Below are 14712 nucleotides of genomic sequence, written 5' to 3' on the forward strand. Positions count from 1 at the left end.
TGAACAGATGCAAACTGATCAAGAAGATGAAGAAATTTTAGAAATCGAAGATGAGAAATCTGATGTCTAGTCCATTGTCTCTGATACTGCTATTTAATACTGTTTCTGTTGTTTATGTTATTTTTTGATACTCTTTACTTTATCTGAATAACTGTAATATCATCGATGAGATTTAAATTTTGAACTGATGACTGTTTCTGCTTAATAACATTTTGTGCATGTCATATTTCACCTTCTTGATAACAAAAGAGGAAGTGAATATGTAAAATGAATTGAACTAATTAGGCTATTTGATTACAGAATTGGTGCTTTTTAGCATCTGAATTGGTGCTGCTTAGCACTGTGTTGGTTGCTATTGGTTGTTTAAATTGTTTTATGATGTTGCTGCATTATGGATTTTTGTTTTGTAATCTTAGAGAAAAGTCATAAAATTATTTTAAACTCTTTTATATGTATTTTTGTTTTGTATTCATGATTTTGAAGGAATTATTTTAAAAGTCTAGAGAGTAAACCTAACCAAATTAAGTTTGGGTAAAAGTTTGGTTTGTCCCAAATAGGATTGGATAGAATTCTAAAAAATTATAATCTTTGAGAAAGATAGTAGAAATTCCACCATAATTATGGTGGAGACTGGATGTAGACTAGATTTAACAAGGTGGTTGAATCAGGATATATAATTGTGTCAATTTCTCTTCTCTATTCTGTTTTGGTTTTTATTGTTGAGACAAAATAAAAATATATTCCACTTAATCAACTTAGCAAAAGTCACAACAATTTAGTATTATTCAAAAGTTAAATCAAGTTTCAAGTTAAAAGTGCACAAATTTAAAAAAGCCCATAGATTCAACCTTCCTATTCTATGTCATTGATAACCTTTAAAACAGTTTAGTTTGTTGCTTTGTAGAATGATGTATGTATAGGCATAGATACCATCAACAACTCCCTTGTATCAAAGTAAGCAATTGGAAAAAGAAAGAAGGATGGAAAGAATAAAGAGAATAATGATACGCACTCTTGTATGAGATAAACAATATTCTACTTCTTTGCTATAACATGCACCACAACCTTAAAAAAGAGACACAACTCTGAAGTGGTTTACAACATTATCATAGTCAATAATCTCTCACTACTTTAAAATTTCTACTTATTAAAACCAACTCCATTGAAAAGTAAAACATCTAGAGCTTCTGAATTATCATATCTATCTCTGAATTATCTATTTGTTTTGGGTATGATATCACTCCAACTCTCTCTCATTTGGAAGGAAAAACATGTCAAAAGCCGGGACATGTGCAATGAACATTACCTTGAATTCAGACATTCATTCAGTTGCTGAATCAAATAATGGGGTTGCTACCTAATCAAGTTTTCATTGACCAATCAAAATTCTTGTAGGAAACATTAACAGGGCCAGCATCACATAAGAGATGAGACAAAAGGCCTGATTTACTGGGACTCAAGTAATTAAGTACCCAATTTAGTATATCTTTCTCTGTACCAAAATCACCACCGAACCTGCCAATATAATAATGTTTCCATAAGATGGGAGGTATAAATGAAAATCAGCCTTAGCCAAGGTATTCCAAAAGGATTGAAAAAACAAACTCAGATTAAGGTTCCTTACATCAGCTTCATCCAAATCTCATTTTAAAGCTACTCATTTCAAGAAAACTGTTTGTCATTATTGTTTCATTTCAGAATTGGATGAAATGGATATAAGGAACTTGGTGCCAAGTTTATTGCTTTGAATGTTAATTACCACTTTAAAAGTGGAGTGAGATGAACTGTTCTCTTCTCCAGGTCCACTTCAATTCCATTATTATTCTCAAAGAAGTCTCTTGTAGCACCTCTTAATTCATCTTCTACTCTTTGAGCTGAGAAGAATCTAATCTTTGGACTGAACTTTGAACCCATACAAAGTCCAAAGTGAATTAACGGATTAAACTTGACAAGAACAACCTGCAAATTGTCATGAACAAGTTAAACTTCTTCAAATAATAATAATAAAAAGAACACTAAATATAGCAGATGATATAAAAGTTAATATTAAAGTTTTCTGAACTAATTTGATCTTCCAATGATTTAATGTTTCAATTTAGTCGTCAGCAGAATCAATAAGTTGGTCTTTCAATTAGTTTTGTTACGTTGTTAATGTTATGACTTATGAGTGACACATCAAGGTGGAATTTAAGAATCTTTCAAAAACTAAATAGAGGCCTAAAATCCTTAAAATATTAAATTGACTTATACATGATCTTTTAAAGGTTATGAAGTGCTAACTCAGTATTATAACATTGAAAGAGTACATGCCTATCTATCAACATTGAATATTGTGGAAAGCTTTTACCTCCAATCGCTTGTCTCCTGTGCTAAAGGGTTTGCCTAAGGAATATGCTGACCTCTGATTGCATCTGAGGACACCATTTTTTATATCAGATATAGAAAAAGGGCTGCCTCCAATTAAATACTGAAAAGTGGTATTGAATGACATTCTTTCCATTACACCTTCTGGATAACCTATTCTAACAATAGCATGGATGACCATGGCATTATACAAATTTAAGAAGAAGGCAAGTTTCTCGTTTTCTGATAGTTCCAATAGGTTGACCCGATGGAGATCCTCTGTCATATTTACATACCTGCATTGAGTAAAAACAATGAGAAATAACTTTAAACAGAATATTGAATATTCAGACACAAGAGGTATATCATTTAGACATATAGTATAATAACTACGTTCTCTTTGGGCACACCTTTATCATTTACCGTTAAATGGTAACATTGTAACATTTTAGTCTTCTAACATTGTATTCCGTCGATTAATTTTAAGCCTACCCTTAAGAGTTATAATCCACTAACGATGTATTATGTGTTGAAAAGTGTTATATTATAGACTCTCTAGCATATTATATGTCTCATACTTATAAATTATCTAAAAATCTTATTTTTAATTGATGTAGTTAGGAGTTGTAATTGAAATTAGTTATCAATATTAGCTAAATTAGTTAGTTATTTCAAAAATAGAATTACCATAATTGAAATAACTAATATTGATAACTTAGAGTTAACAAATACATGGTTGAAATGTGAAAAACCAAAAATATTGATTTCAGTATCTAAATTGAATTTTACTAAATCAAAAACCAATCTATAATCCATAAGTAGATGAACATATATCAACAAATATTTAATTTGCATCCAATATATATGCAACAAAAATTAATACATAACAAATTAACGCATCATGTATATTATAAGATTCCCATACCTACGAAATTCTTCGCTTTGTCTAACGGCATCATAATCAATATATTGTCTGTCATCAGAAGCATAGGACTCAAGAATGGCATACATAATCTTGGTAAGCCTGTCGCCAACAACAGCTGCAGACTTTGGTTCATTATAATTTGTGGCATCACGGAAATTGTAGCAACTTTCGATAAAAGGTTCATGCTCAAGGAAACGGTATACGTGATTCCCCTCCTCAAAATCATGTTCCCTTCATTTTAAAAAAACACAAAAGGTTGCCAATTCCAGTAAGAAAATATCATCAACTACTACTTGTGGCTCATATTGTTATCCGCCTGGTCTTCATAGGTTCAATAGCGCTTTACTTACCCGAAAACATGGTGGATGAAGTGCTTCCTGGCTAACTGTTTTCCGAGCACCACAGCCTACACATTTGTTCCAAAATGTGAAGCATCTTAGTCTTGGGGGGAAACAATATATGATACATGTACAAAAACAAAGTTTTGACAACTGTTTAAAAAGTGGGGGTACTAAAGAACATAGTGAACATGTAGCATTGGAATGGCAAGGCTTTTACGATCTAGGGATGTTATTACCTACAATGAAATTGTATCGACTTAGATAATAAGGTGTTTGATTTACTTAAGACTCATTTCAACTATGCTATAATATAGACATTATAAATCACTCGTTATTCATATAATAATATAAAATGACTAATAATTTATATTTGTAATGAAATTTTATAAATAATTAAATAGTAGCTGATTTATGAAAAGTGTGATTACTATACTCACAATTTTTAATTATTCTATTTGAAAATACTATATATATAATAGTTATTTTAATAACTCATTTCTGGTATTTTGAATATAATGATCAATATTAACACTAGCCATAACTTTTATTTGTAATTGTGATGTACCCTATGATTTAGAGGCACGGATAACTTCCTTTCCAAGTAGTACTGTAGCATTATGGTTATTGAACATTTGTTTATTTAACAAAAAAGTTCAACTAAAAATTAGTTAGTCACTGACGCCACCGTAGTGGATGGCAATCAAGTAATCAACATACCGTGCTGAATGAGCAAGGGTTAAGCATGAGTCACCACTCGTGACACCATATATTAATTGATCAATTCAAAACATCTGGGAATATTAATTTTCTTTTTTAAAAAAAGGAAGTTATTGTGTGGACGAAATGAAGCATGAAAGACACCACAATTCCGTGCACTTTACAACTCTTGAAATTGGGCCCTTTGTGTGATTAAGCTGACGTTATAAAAATTCACGGGCCTTAGAAACTCAATTCTAACTAGTGGTGTCCAACGAAGGCCTGCTTAAGTTTCAGTAAATATAAATTAAATTTTTATACTTCATATCAAGAACACAAAATAAAATCGTATACTGTATTCCCAAAATAAAAAATTGAATTATCTGAAAGTATAACAATATAATATTTTTTATTTATAACACCTAGGATGTAATGTAACATAGGTACTTCTTGTGGTAGAGCTGTTTTGTTCCCCATTGTTTTGGAAACAAAATTAAAACCTAGTAGTGCACGAGTCCTTGTTATCATCATAGGCCCCCATGTGTGTCATTATTACAGCTTATGGTTCTAAACTTCTCTAGTTCTGTTCCATATCTAATGCTTCTCATCAATGCAGAAAACAAATAAAAAATTCTCACGCTCGCACCTTCTCCTTCACTTTTACTAATCAGTATCACACTTAATATTTTAAAGCAAGAGCTCTACATTTTAAAATCAACAATTTCATATAGTTATTCTAAGCTTTTAATTGTAGGCGCTATAACAAATTATTTATATTTATTGGACACACGGAAAATAATTCCTAAATAAATAAGGATTTACAAACTAAAAATCTCAACTATGTTAATTACCAATGAAAACATTTTATCATATTTACTACATCCACAAAACTAATGTAATATTTTATTTTATTATATTTTGATGGAAGCATTTTGTTTTATTATACATACATCAGATGTCTAAATCAATTCATAAATGTCAAAAATAGTTGCTCTAAAATTTGGTTTGAAGGATCATTTATCAAAATTTTATCAATTCCTAATATTATATACCGTAAAAGATATCTACAACAAATTAAAGAAACGAAAGAATAGTATAGAATACGTAAGCTGTAAGCATGCTGTAAGCATGCTGTATACGCATACGTATGTCATACGTACCTCGCTACGCGCGCAACCAAGGTATTCAACCAAAGCATCAACGAGCTCTTCGCCAACGAAACAGTCCCTCACGATCTTCATCCTCCTCCACCGATCACTGATCACAATTTTCTGCCGTACGAACCTAATCTGATCATAAAGTTCGTCTTTCCTATCATGATTTATAGGATCGACACCGTACACCGGCGGCGCCGGCGTTACGTCGGGACACTTCTCCGCCAGCATCTCCGCCACCCTCCGATCGAAATCGCCGCTTCTACGGAGCGAGTTAAGCGCCACCAAACCGCCGAACATCTTCTCGTTGAAGAAAATCTGCGGCACCGCTGAGACTCCGGTTCTCTCCATTAACTCCTTCTCACGCTCCCTGAAAACGTCGATGTTTATCTCAACGTACGGAAGTCCTTTCTCTCTGAAGAATTTCCTCACGGCGGTGCAGTCTCTGCAGTTCGATCTCGAGAAGAAGGTGATTCTTCCTTTCAGTTGATTCACTTCCTCCTGTTTCTGCTCTACTACCACCTTGACACCGGAGAGGTTGAACTCCATGATTTCCACCTTCTTCTTGTCCGAAACGTCGTCGTTTTGGCGAAACGTCGAGATCCTCTTTAAGATCGCGTCCGAAATGCCGGAGCTTCGCTGCCTGATGAAGGTGCCGATTCCGGAGGAAGCGTCGTCGTTTCGAGGTGGCGACGTGGATTTTAAAGTGTGTGGCGGCGCGGGAGATGGAAGGAGTGAATGAGGATGGATGAGCGTTTCGTCGTTGAAATGATTTTGTTTGTTTGTTACGGCTTCTTCTTCGTCCTCGTCTTCGTCGTCGTCGTGGTTGTGATCGTCGTCGTAGTCGTGGCTGTTATCGGAATACTGAGGAGAAGCGAGATTACGAGATAGTAGGTCTACTTTCGGTTTGTGTTTCTCTTTTTCTTCTTCTTCTTCTTCTTCTTGGTAGTGGAGGTAGGGATGATCGTTATCGATGGGGATTTCGGTGCACTCAGATTCGGGTTCGGATTCTGATTCTGGTTCGGGTTCGGAAACCATCTTTTTTTTTTTGGTATGGGAGAGAACGAAGGTAGTGGGAAGAATTGAGAAGTGAATGAAGAAAAGAAGATTGAAGTGTTGGTAGCAGATAAAGCTTAGGCTTGTTAAGTGGGAATATATAAGGAACAAGTCAAACAGACAAACCTTCTCTTTTCATTTTAATTTTTATATTTTCATTTTCTCTAGTTTCGAGAATTTGGATATTCTCAACAAAAATAATTAGAATATACTAGATCTGTAATTAGAATATATATGAATTTATTTTATATAATCTATATAAAAATGGTCAACATAAAATAACTGCACATACACAAATATCATTAATTAGTAAATATTTAATTCAATTATTTTCTATCTTCCAAGTCAAGTCATACAAAATATAAGTAGTTGTAACAATTATGATTTTTTTTTTGTTCAATATAGTATATAGCAATTAAATTGCGCATTTATTCATATATTTTATATTTTAAAGTAAAATAAATTGTAACGCAGGCATATCTAATGTTAGTTAATTAAATTCTACAATTTATCTGCACATATCTACTTGATTATCTTTTTGCAAGCAAAACCGTGTGGAAAATAAAAACAAAAAATCCAAGGGAATGAGAAAATAAAACATAATATATATATATATATATATATATATATATATATCAATGGGTACAATATTAGTCCATTTTGTTCGAACATGAAATGGAAAATGAGAAGGAATGTGCAGAGAAAAGTCTTATCCTCAAGATAAAGACACCCACGGAAGCAGCAAATAATTATTGCAGGCAGCACCCAATACAAGAAGAAAACATATAATCGCAATTATTTTATTTTGTAGTTAATAGCAACAAAAAAAAAAACTTATTTTGTAGTTGGTGATGACGATGCCCTTTAATTTGTTTTATGTGTGAAATGTTCTTTGCCATGGTTCAAAAGTTCTTCAATTTATTTCTTTTCTCTTTTAAAATACAATTTACATACAAACACAATTTTAGGAGGAATAAATTAAATCTCTTAGAATCTTAATTTAGATTTGTCATCTATTCTTCGAAGTATCTGCCACTATGCATTTCTTGTTTTAACTTAATTGGTAAATATCCAAAATGGTTAATAATAAGAAATTTCAGATATGTCATTTGACTTCTTAATTATTTTTTATTTTTTAAGAACTTTTATTTAGTAACTAATTTATCTTGTAGTAAGTATATTTATCAAGATCTAACTATCTTACAATAAAAAATTTTAAAAATTTATCTGTCTAATATGTATAATAAAAAAAATGGTTGAATATCAATTTTACTCTAAATTAATCTTTGGCCCCTTATGGAAATATTAGACTAATTCATAGGATTGTGATTCAAAATTATATTCCTTCACATGAATAATTAATTGGATCATGTTGAGATTGACTATGTATGTAATAAGTTGGCTCCATATTTGGTGATGATCATGATGATTATTTCCGTAGAATAATGACCAATTGACCGTTGATGAGGGTTGTATATAGAGTTGACAAGATCCAAGAGTCAATTGGTCCATCTAAGGTGGTGGGGAGTTATTAACTTATTATATAAGCAAGGATTAACCCTAGATTTCTGACACTTGGATCACTAGCTAACAGCCTTTGCCCTTAATAACTAGCAAATATAATAATAACCACACAAGGTGATATAATATCACGATTCATGAACATTTTTACACACTCTTAATTAATAATAATTTAATTAATAGATACGAAATTATATCATGATGTAAAATACGAGTAATATTAAGACTAATAAAATTTATTATTTTTTATTAATATTAAATTTGTTTTAAATCTTAAATTTTAATATTATAAAAATAATATATTAATCTAAAATATTAACTAATATTAATAAAAAGTATTGGTTCTGTATTTTTTTGAAATAATTTTATTAATATTAATTTTGTGCCATTTTCGCATAAGACACAAATGGAGAAATACGAATTTATTTATAAATGTGAAGCTGTTCATTGAAATGATAAGTAATATAGCTAGATACAATAACCTAACAAGAAATGCAATTGAATTTTGTACCTAGTATTATATTGCTGTTCTAACAGTGATTCTGTCAATTTCAAGTATATTTGAATATATATATATATATATATATATATATATATATATATATATATATATATATATATATAGATCACATGCTTTTAGTAAGTAATGATGCCTTTAATTGGTAATTGAAGACTCACATATTGATGGCCAAAATAATATTTTTTAAAGTTGTTGACATGTCATTTTATGATTGGTGTTTTATAAAACCGGTTAATAAAATTTATTTTTAAATTAGATGTTTTAAATTTGTTTCGACCCAACTGATTTAAATCGGTCTGAATCTTTTTTTTTTTTTGCTCTTTTCTTAAATCCACCAAACTATGTCGTTTCATAATTCCTTCTCCTCCCTCAACCTCACTTTCACAGAAACTCTCTCATCTCTCATATTTCATTGACGCGAGCCCAAATTTTCTCCTTCTATCAGCATCAGTTTCTCTCATTGTCTCCGACAAGCTCATCGTCGATCTCCTCCGGTCTCCATTCTCGGTGCCTTCCTTGCTCTCGTCGTCACTGGCGGCAGTAGCAGCAGCTCCCGGACCTGGACATCGTCGCCGCTCTGTGTCTTGTCACTGCCTCGCAGTCAGTCTCGCGCCGTCGTTGCGCCCGTCGACGCCGAGACATAAGCAGCAGGTCCCCGACTTCCTCCTTGCCTTCAGCAACTCCTCGGCTTCCTTCGCACAACCTAGTCTCAATTTGGTGAGTTTTCAACAAATTTTTCTGCTCGTCTCTTTTGTGTTTGGTTGCTGTGTTTGATTTTTTTGTCAAAAATAATCACATTGAGTGAAGATCACCAATATGGGCACATGGGTATTCATAAAAAGATGAACTGTATGAATGATTGAAGCCAAAATTGGAGTTTTTTACTATTTTATTAATAATTGTATAATTGAGATCAAACAGAATTAAATGGGCTATGCAAAAAACTGGTAACTAAAATTAAAACAGATTTTGAAATAAGAAGTAGTGATGAAAGGAAAATAGTAATATAAAAAAATATAATTGCAGAGGTAAAATTGGAACAAAAGTAAAATTCAATTGAGAAAAGTAATACCAGAAAAACAATGTTACATAGCTAGAGTTCCTGTCCGAATTTAAGTGCTAGAAATATGCAACAAAAATTTATAATTTTATATTTTTATAGACTACCTACTTAACATGATGATTTTAGACAAATAAAAAAGGGATGCATAGCATTTTTTCATAGCAGTATATGTGACATTAGTATTAGTAAATTAAAGTTGATACATTAGCATTTAGCAAAGCAAATATTCTAAAGAAGGAATAGGTAGTTTAATATTACAATTTCTTCAACTCAACATACTGCAATTTTACTGGAAACTTACCTTTGTCATTCTTTTATGTGTCTCTTCCCACACGGATTGAGCAACCAAGGTTAGCGACTCCCTGCAAGTTCAATGCTATTAGGACGTTTTCATAGAAGATAAAATTCTTGCTTTATTACTGTCTTAAGCTTTAACAATAATAAGGTAGAGGTAATTTCAAGCAATACCCAAGAGAATGTGTCTATGCTGGCTGTTTCATGCTTTCCTGTCAACCTTCTCTCATTTCCTTTTCCATATGCGCTAATGTGATCCACATGGCGAAGCGATAGATTCAAAATCGTCTTCTTTATCACCTCGAAGCCTCCATCTTCCCTCATGCTCTTTGTACTAGAAAAAAGCAAATTATATATCATGAACTTAGAATTTTAGGAAGATGTGGACAAAATAAACAAGCAGCATAATTAAATCTGCATCATGAAACTCACAAGTTCTGGTGAAATATGAGCAAAACAGGAAAGAGTAAGCACAACATATTACCTGAGGGCCAGGGTAGCCACCAGTAGGCCAACCTAAAGGCCATTTCACATTTGTTTAAAGTAAGGTATATTCTTGTTCTATTCCATACCTTAGAAAAATTAAACATAAAATCATTAATTATAGTTGAAAATGTCAATTATCAAATATCTTTTTTTTGTCATTAATCTTCATATGTCAAAGAAATTTGCAGCATTGTGCATAATATAGGTAGATACTAAATCATTTTGAACATAAGAAGAAAATAGTTGGTTTTTGGTTATCTTTCTTTTAAGAGCATAATATATACCATGGAACTTCAGCTTAGACCTTTGGGTTACTGAAAATTTCGGCAGCTTAATGTCTCTTGTTTGTAGGGATAGGTTCACCTTGTGGTGTGTAGGAATTGCAAATTACTTATGCAAGAAAAAGATTATATTGAATCACACTAACTTCATAATATTAGTGTTTCAAGTTAACAATTTCTCTTTGCATGTTGTGTTTTCTCTTCGTAACTTGGTTTTAATTTATCAATTTTTTATTTAAAGTTTGTGTTGCATACAGAGCTCTTGTTAATTTTTATTGGAAAAGTATATGGAACCAAAAGGTTATCAGCCAAAAACTAAACAAAACCACATTAATTTATATTAATAATTAATTAATTTTAAAATTTAAAATTTAAAAATTTTAAAATTAATTAGGTAAACCTAATTAAAACTTATAAACACCTTCCTATTCTCTCTCACATTAATTTATCCACCTCCAACAATCACACACACAGACTCCTCTCTCTCACCGTTAGGCCCTCTCCGTCTCTCCACCGCGATCCACTCCTCTTCTATCATCAACATCTGACTCGTCGAATTTGCCACGGTCGACAAGAACCGTTTTCTTTTTGTGAACCAAATGTGTTACCGGAGCCGCTGTTGCAGTTGGAGTTGAACTTGGGCTCGATCCCTAAGGCGGCTGCGATTTCGAGGACGGGAGGACAGCCTGAGAAGCCATGGAGGCGGTGACGGACGTGGAAGGAGATTCTATAAGATGCACCTCATTGAGTAGGTGCTCACCGGTGAGTCCATGGTGGGTGGCACACCGTAAACTCTTGCGTGATCACTCTCCAAACCATAATCCATTATCGGACGGTATTCCAAATCCTCATCGTGATCGAACACAAACTCCGGAATCTCCACCTCGTTTCTTCTTACATTCTTCCACAGGTAATCAACCTTGATCACATACCTCAGCTTCCCGTACACCCTGCCACATGGTATAACACACTTCTTTAAAATGTTGTTTATTTCATTTTTATGTGATTTCTGATGCTTGGTTTTTTTCATTTCCAATTCAGATGTATAAAGGACACCATTGAAGAATACTATGATTTATATATAGAAGCTGAGACATACAGCAACCAGATATCAGAGGCAATAATGCAATCTCCTAATACACAAAAATATAAAAAAAACATTCATTTAATATGAAAAAAACATCTTAATACTTAACAAAAGAAATATTCAGTTATATTTTAACAAAAATAATTAAATATCTATAAAATTTTAAAAAAATTATAAAATTTTAAAAAAAATAAAGACATACAAAAAAATTTGAAAAATATATAAAAGAACATCCATTTAGTATGGAAAAGAAACATTCTGATACTTAGTAGAAGAAATATCTATATATATTAACTCGTAGAGATTTTGGATTCACCCAAACGTATTTGGCTGATTTTTTACTAATACCCTTTTGGTTCCCTAGCATTACTCATTTTTATTTTAGTCTACTTTTTTTAGTTTAGGTTAAGATGCTTTATGAAGCTATCTCCTATTTCTACCTGTTCTTGTTTAAGGGGTAAAATTTTTACTTTTTTACATATATAGAATTAGAAAGAAAATAAGCCTGGGTGCAATAGATGTTGATTCGGAACCACCCAATTCACAAGACAACGTTGAAGATTGCTTGATGACTTGTGTGGAAGAGAATGTAAATTACACTTGTGATTGCGGTGGCAGCAGTAGTAAGTGTGTTGTTGTGATGGCCGATGGTATTATAAACCAGACATTTGAAACATCGGATGCAGCGTATAACTTATATGTGCGTTATGCAAGGTGTGTCGGGTTCGGAGTTTGCAAGGGTGATACAGTGTATGGAAAAGATGGACACAACGCAGAAGAAAATTTTTTTACAACAAGAAAGGAAAGAGAGCCGATAAATACATCTCTAATTTGAACAGGAAGAGGGAGCATAAAGCGCTGACTCGTACAGGTTGCGGAGCCATACTTGCGATGTACTTTGACACCAAAACTTCAGCTTGGAGAGTTAAAAAATTAGTTGAGAAGCACAACCACGATCTTGTCCCCCAATGCTTGGTACACCTAATTCCAACCACCATGAGATGAATGAAGCTCAAAAAGCTCAGGCAAACACCATGCACGATAATGGTCTACCAAGTTCTAAGATAATGGGACTAATGGTAGGCCAAGCGGGGGGTTATGCTAATGTCGGGTTCACAAAGAAGGATATGGATATATAACAACATTGAAAAAACTCGTCGTGCAAAGCTCATTGGTGGGGATTCTAATGCAACAATTAGCTATCTACTTGAAAAAGCCGATGTTGACCCCATGGCCATGGCAAGGTACAGTGCTACTGATGAAAGTCAGCTGGCAAATCTATTTTGGGCAGATGGCATTTGTAGGGCGGATTATCAATGCTTTGGAGATGTGCTTGCATTTGATACAACCTATCAAAAAATAAGCACAGATGACCGTTGGTAATCTTCTCGGGTTATAACCATCACCGTCAAACATGCATATTTGGGTTTGCCTTGATAGAGAACGAACAAACGGCAACATATACGTGGTTGTTGCAAAACTTTCTAGATGTCATGCTGAACAAGTCTCCTAGTATTGTGGTCACAGATGGTGATGAGGCAATGAAGGCAGCAATTCAAGAAATCTTCCCAAACGTAACTTATCGATTATGTGGTTGGCACATTCAGAAAAATGTAACGGCAAACATAAAAAGCAAAAGTTTTTCCGACGACTTTAAAAAATGTTTGTATGCTCCATGGCATCCGAATGAATTCGAAGAATATAGGAAAAATATGATAAAAAAAATATGGGTTGGAGGAAAATGAATGAGTACAAAATGAGTATCAAAAGAGAAAAAGCTGGGCAAGCGCCTACTTGCAAGATAAATTATGTGCTGGATTTAGAACAACATCAAGGTGTGAAGGGATAAACAACTTCATCAAGAGGTTTACTGGCATTCGTCAAAGTCTTTTAGAGCTAGTCCAGAATCTTGAACATGCTCTTAGGGATTATAGACACAACGAATTAGTTTCTCAATGTAAGACGGTGTACGGAGAGCTTGTGTTAACAACTCGCTTAGCTGTATTGGAGCTTTGTGCTGTAAATTTTTACACACAGGAGATGTTTGGCAAAGTAAAAACAGAGATTGAAGGAGTGGTTTTATTAGATGTTATAAATGAGGAAAATATATCAACTACTGTTGTGTGACAGAGGGCAACATATATACACCGTACTTTATGAGCGCAACACCGAAAAAATGGAGTGTGAATGTAGTAGGTGGAGTAGTGAAGGCATTCTCTGTTGTCACGTGTTTTGTGCCATGAAAAGGGTAGGTTTACAGAAGTTGCCAAAAAGTCTTCTTTTAAGAAGATGGTCTAAGAATGCTAAAAAGTATCTGGATGAAAGTTCAGCTGGATCACTGTGCAAGATAGAGAAAGAGAACTTTTAATGCGCTATGGCGCATTATCAGTGGCAGCTACGTGGATGGTATTCTTAGGAGATCAAGATGGTCCTTCTTTCCATGATACTATGAATGAAGTCTCTCCCTTGACCAAAACACTAGAGCAAAAGTCGTGCTTGAAAAGAGGAACAAGAGATTCTCCCATGCCGAACTTTGTTGGTGACCCTTCAATTGTCAAGACAAAAAGGTGCACCAAAGGGGAAAAAAGAGAGAGAAAAACGGAGGTGCACTAAATGCAACAATGCTGGTCATGTAAAGAAGAATTGTCCTGTGAAGAATGAAGGTGACAATTTAGGTGATAAGATTGGTGGTGGCACACAGGCTAGCTTTGGTGTAGAAGAGGTCAGTCAAATTCAAAATGGCATTATGCTTTACTTGAATTAACATAACCTATTAAATTCTATGTTGTAGTTATACTTGATAGCAAATTTGACTTTATGCCTTCTTTTGTCATAGGAGCTTCCCAAAGACCCTCTGGCTTCTCAAGGGACGCAAGCTAGCTTCGGTACAGAAGAGGTTAGTAAGATACAATATTACACTAGTGGTTACATGAATTAAAATAAAC

At 33.4% G+C, this 14712-nt stretch overlaps 1 protein-coding gene across 1 annotated transcript; it reads right to left on the reverse strand.

Annotated features, from left to right (window-relative positions):
* Nucleotides 1–1005: 1005 nt before the first annotated feature.
* Nucleotides 1006–6595, reverse strand: LOC130961079 (uncharacterized). The gene is made up of 6 exons (XM_057886749.1): nt 5466–6595; nt 3619–3674; nt 3269–3499; nt 2348–2639; nt 1760–1959; nt 1006–1515 (listed from the first exon to the last, which is right to left on the reverse strand). The coding sequence occupies exons 1-6, from the start codon at nt 6495–6497 to the stop codon at nt 1362–1364; spliced, it is 1965 nt and encodes a 654-aa protein (XP_057742732.1). The 5' UTR covers nt 6498–6595; the 3' UTR covers nt 1006–1361.
* Nucleotides 6596–14712: the final 8117 nt, after the last annotated feature.

This window comes from Arachis stenosperma, chromosome 2 (assembly GCF_014773155.1).
Source record: "Arachis stenosperma cultivar V10309 chromosome 2, arast.V10309.gnm1.PFL2, whole genome shotgun sequence".
NCBI classification, from domain to species: Eukaryota; Viridiplantae; Streptophyta; class Magnoliopsida; order Fabales; family Fabaceae; genus Arachis; species Arachis stenosperma.

Excerpts from the sequence above, each read along its gene's own strand:
- LOC130961079 (XM_057886749.1), bottom strand. The coding sequence starts at position 6,497 with ATGGTTTCCGAACCCGAACCAGAATCAGAATCCGAACCCGAATCTGAG. Across the intron at positions 3,675-5,465 it reads TTGGTTGCGCGCGTAGCGAG|GCTGTGGTGCTCGGAAAACA; the intron begins GTACGTATGACA and ends ACAAATGTGTAG. Across the intron at positions 1,516-1,759 it reads CTCACTCCACTTTTAAAGTG|GTTCGGTGGTGATTTTGGTA; the intron begins GTAATTAACATT and ends TTATATTGGCAG.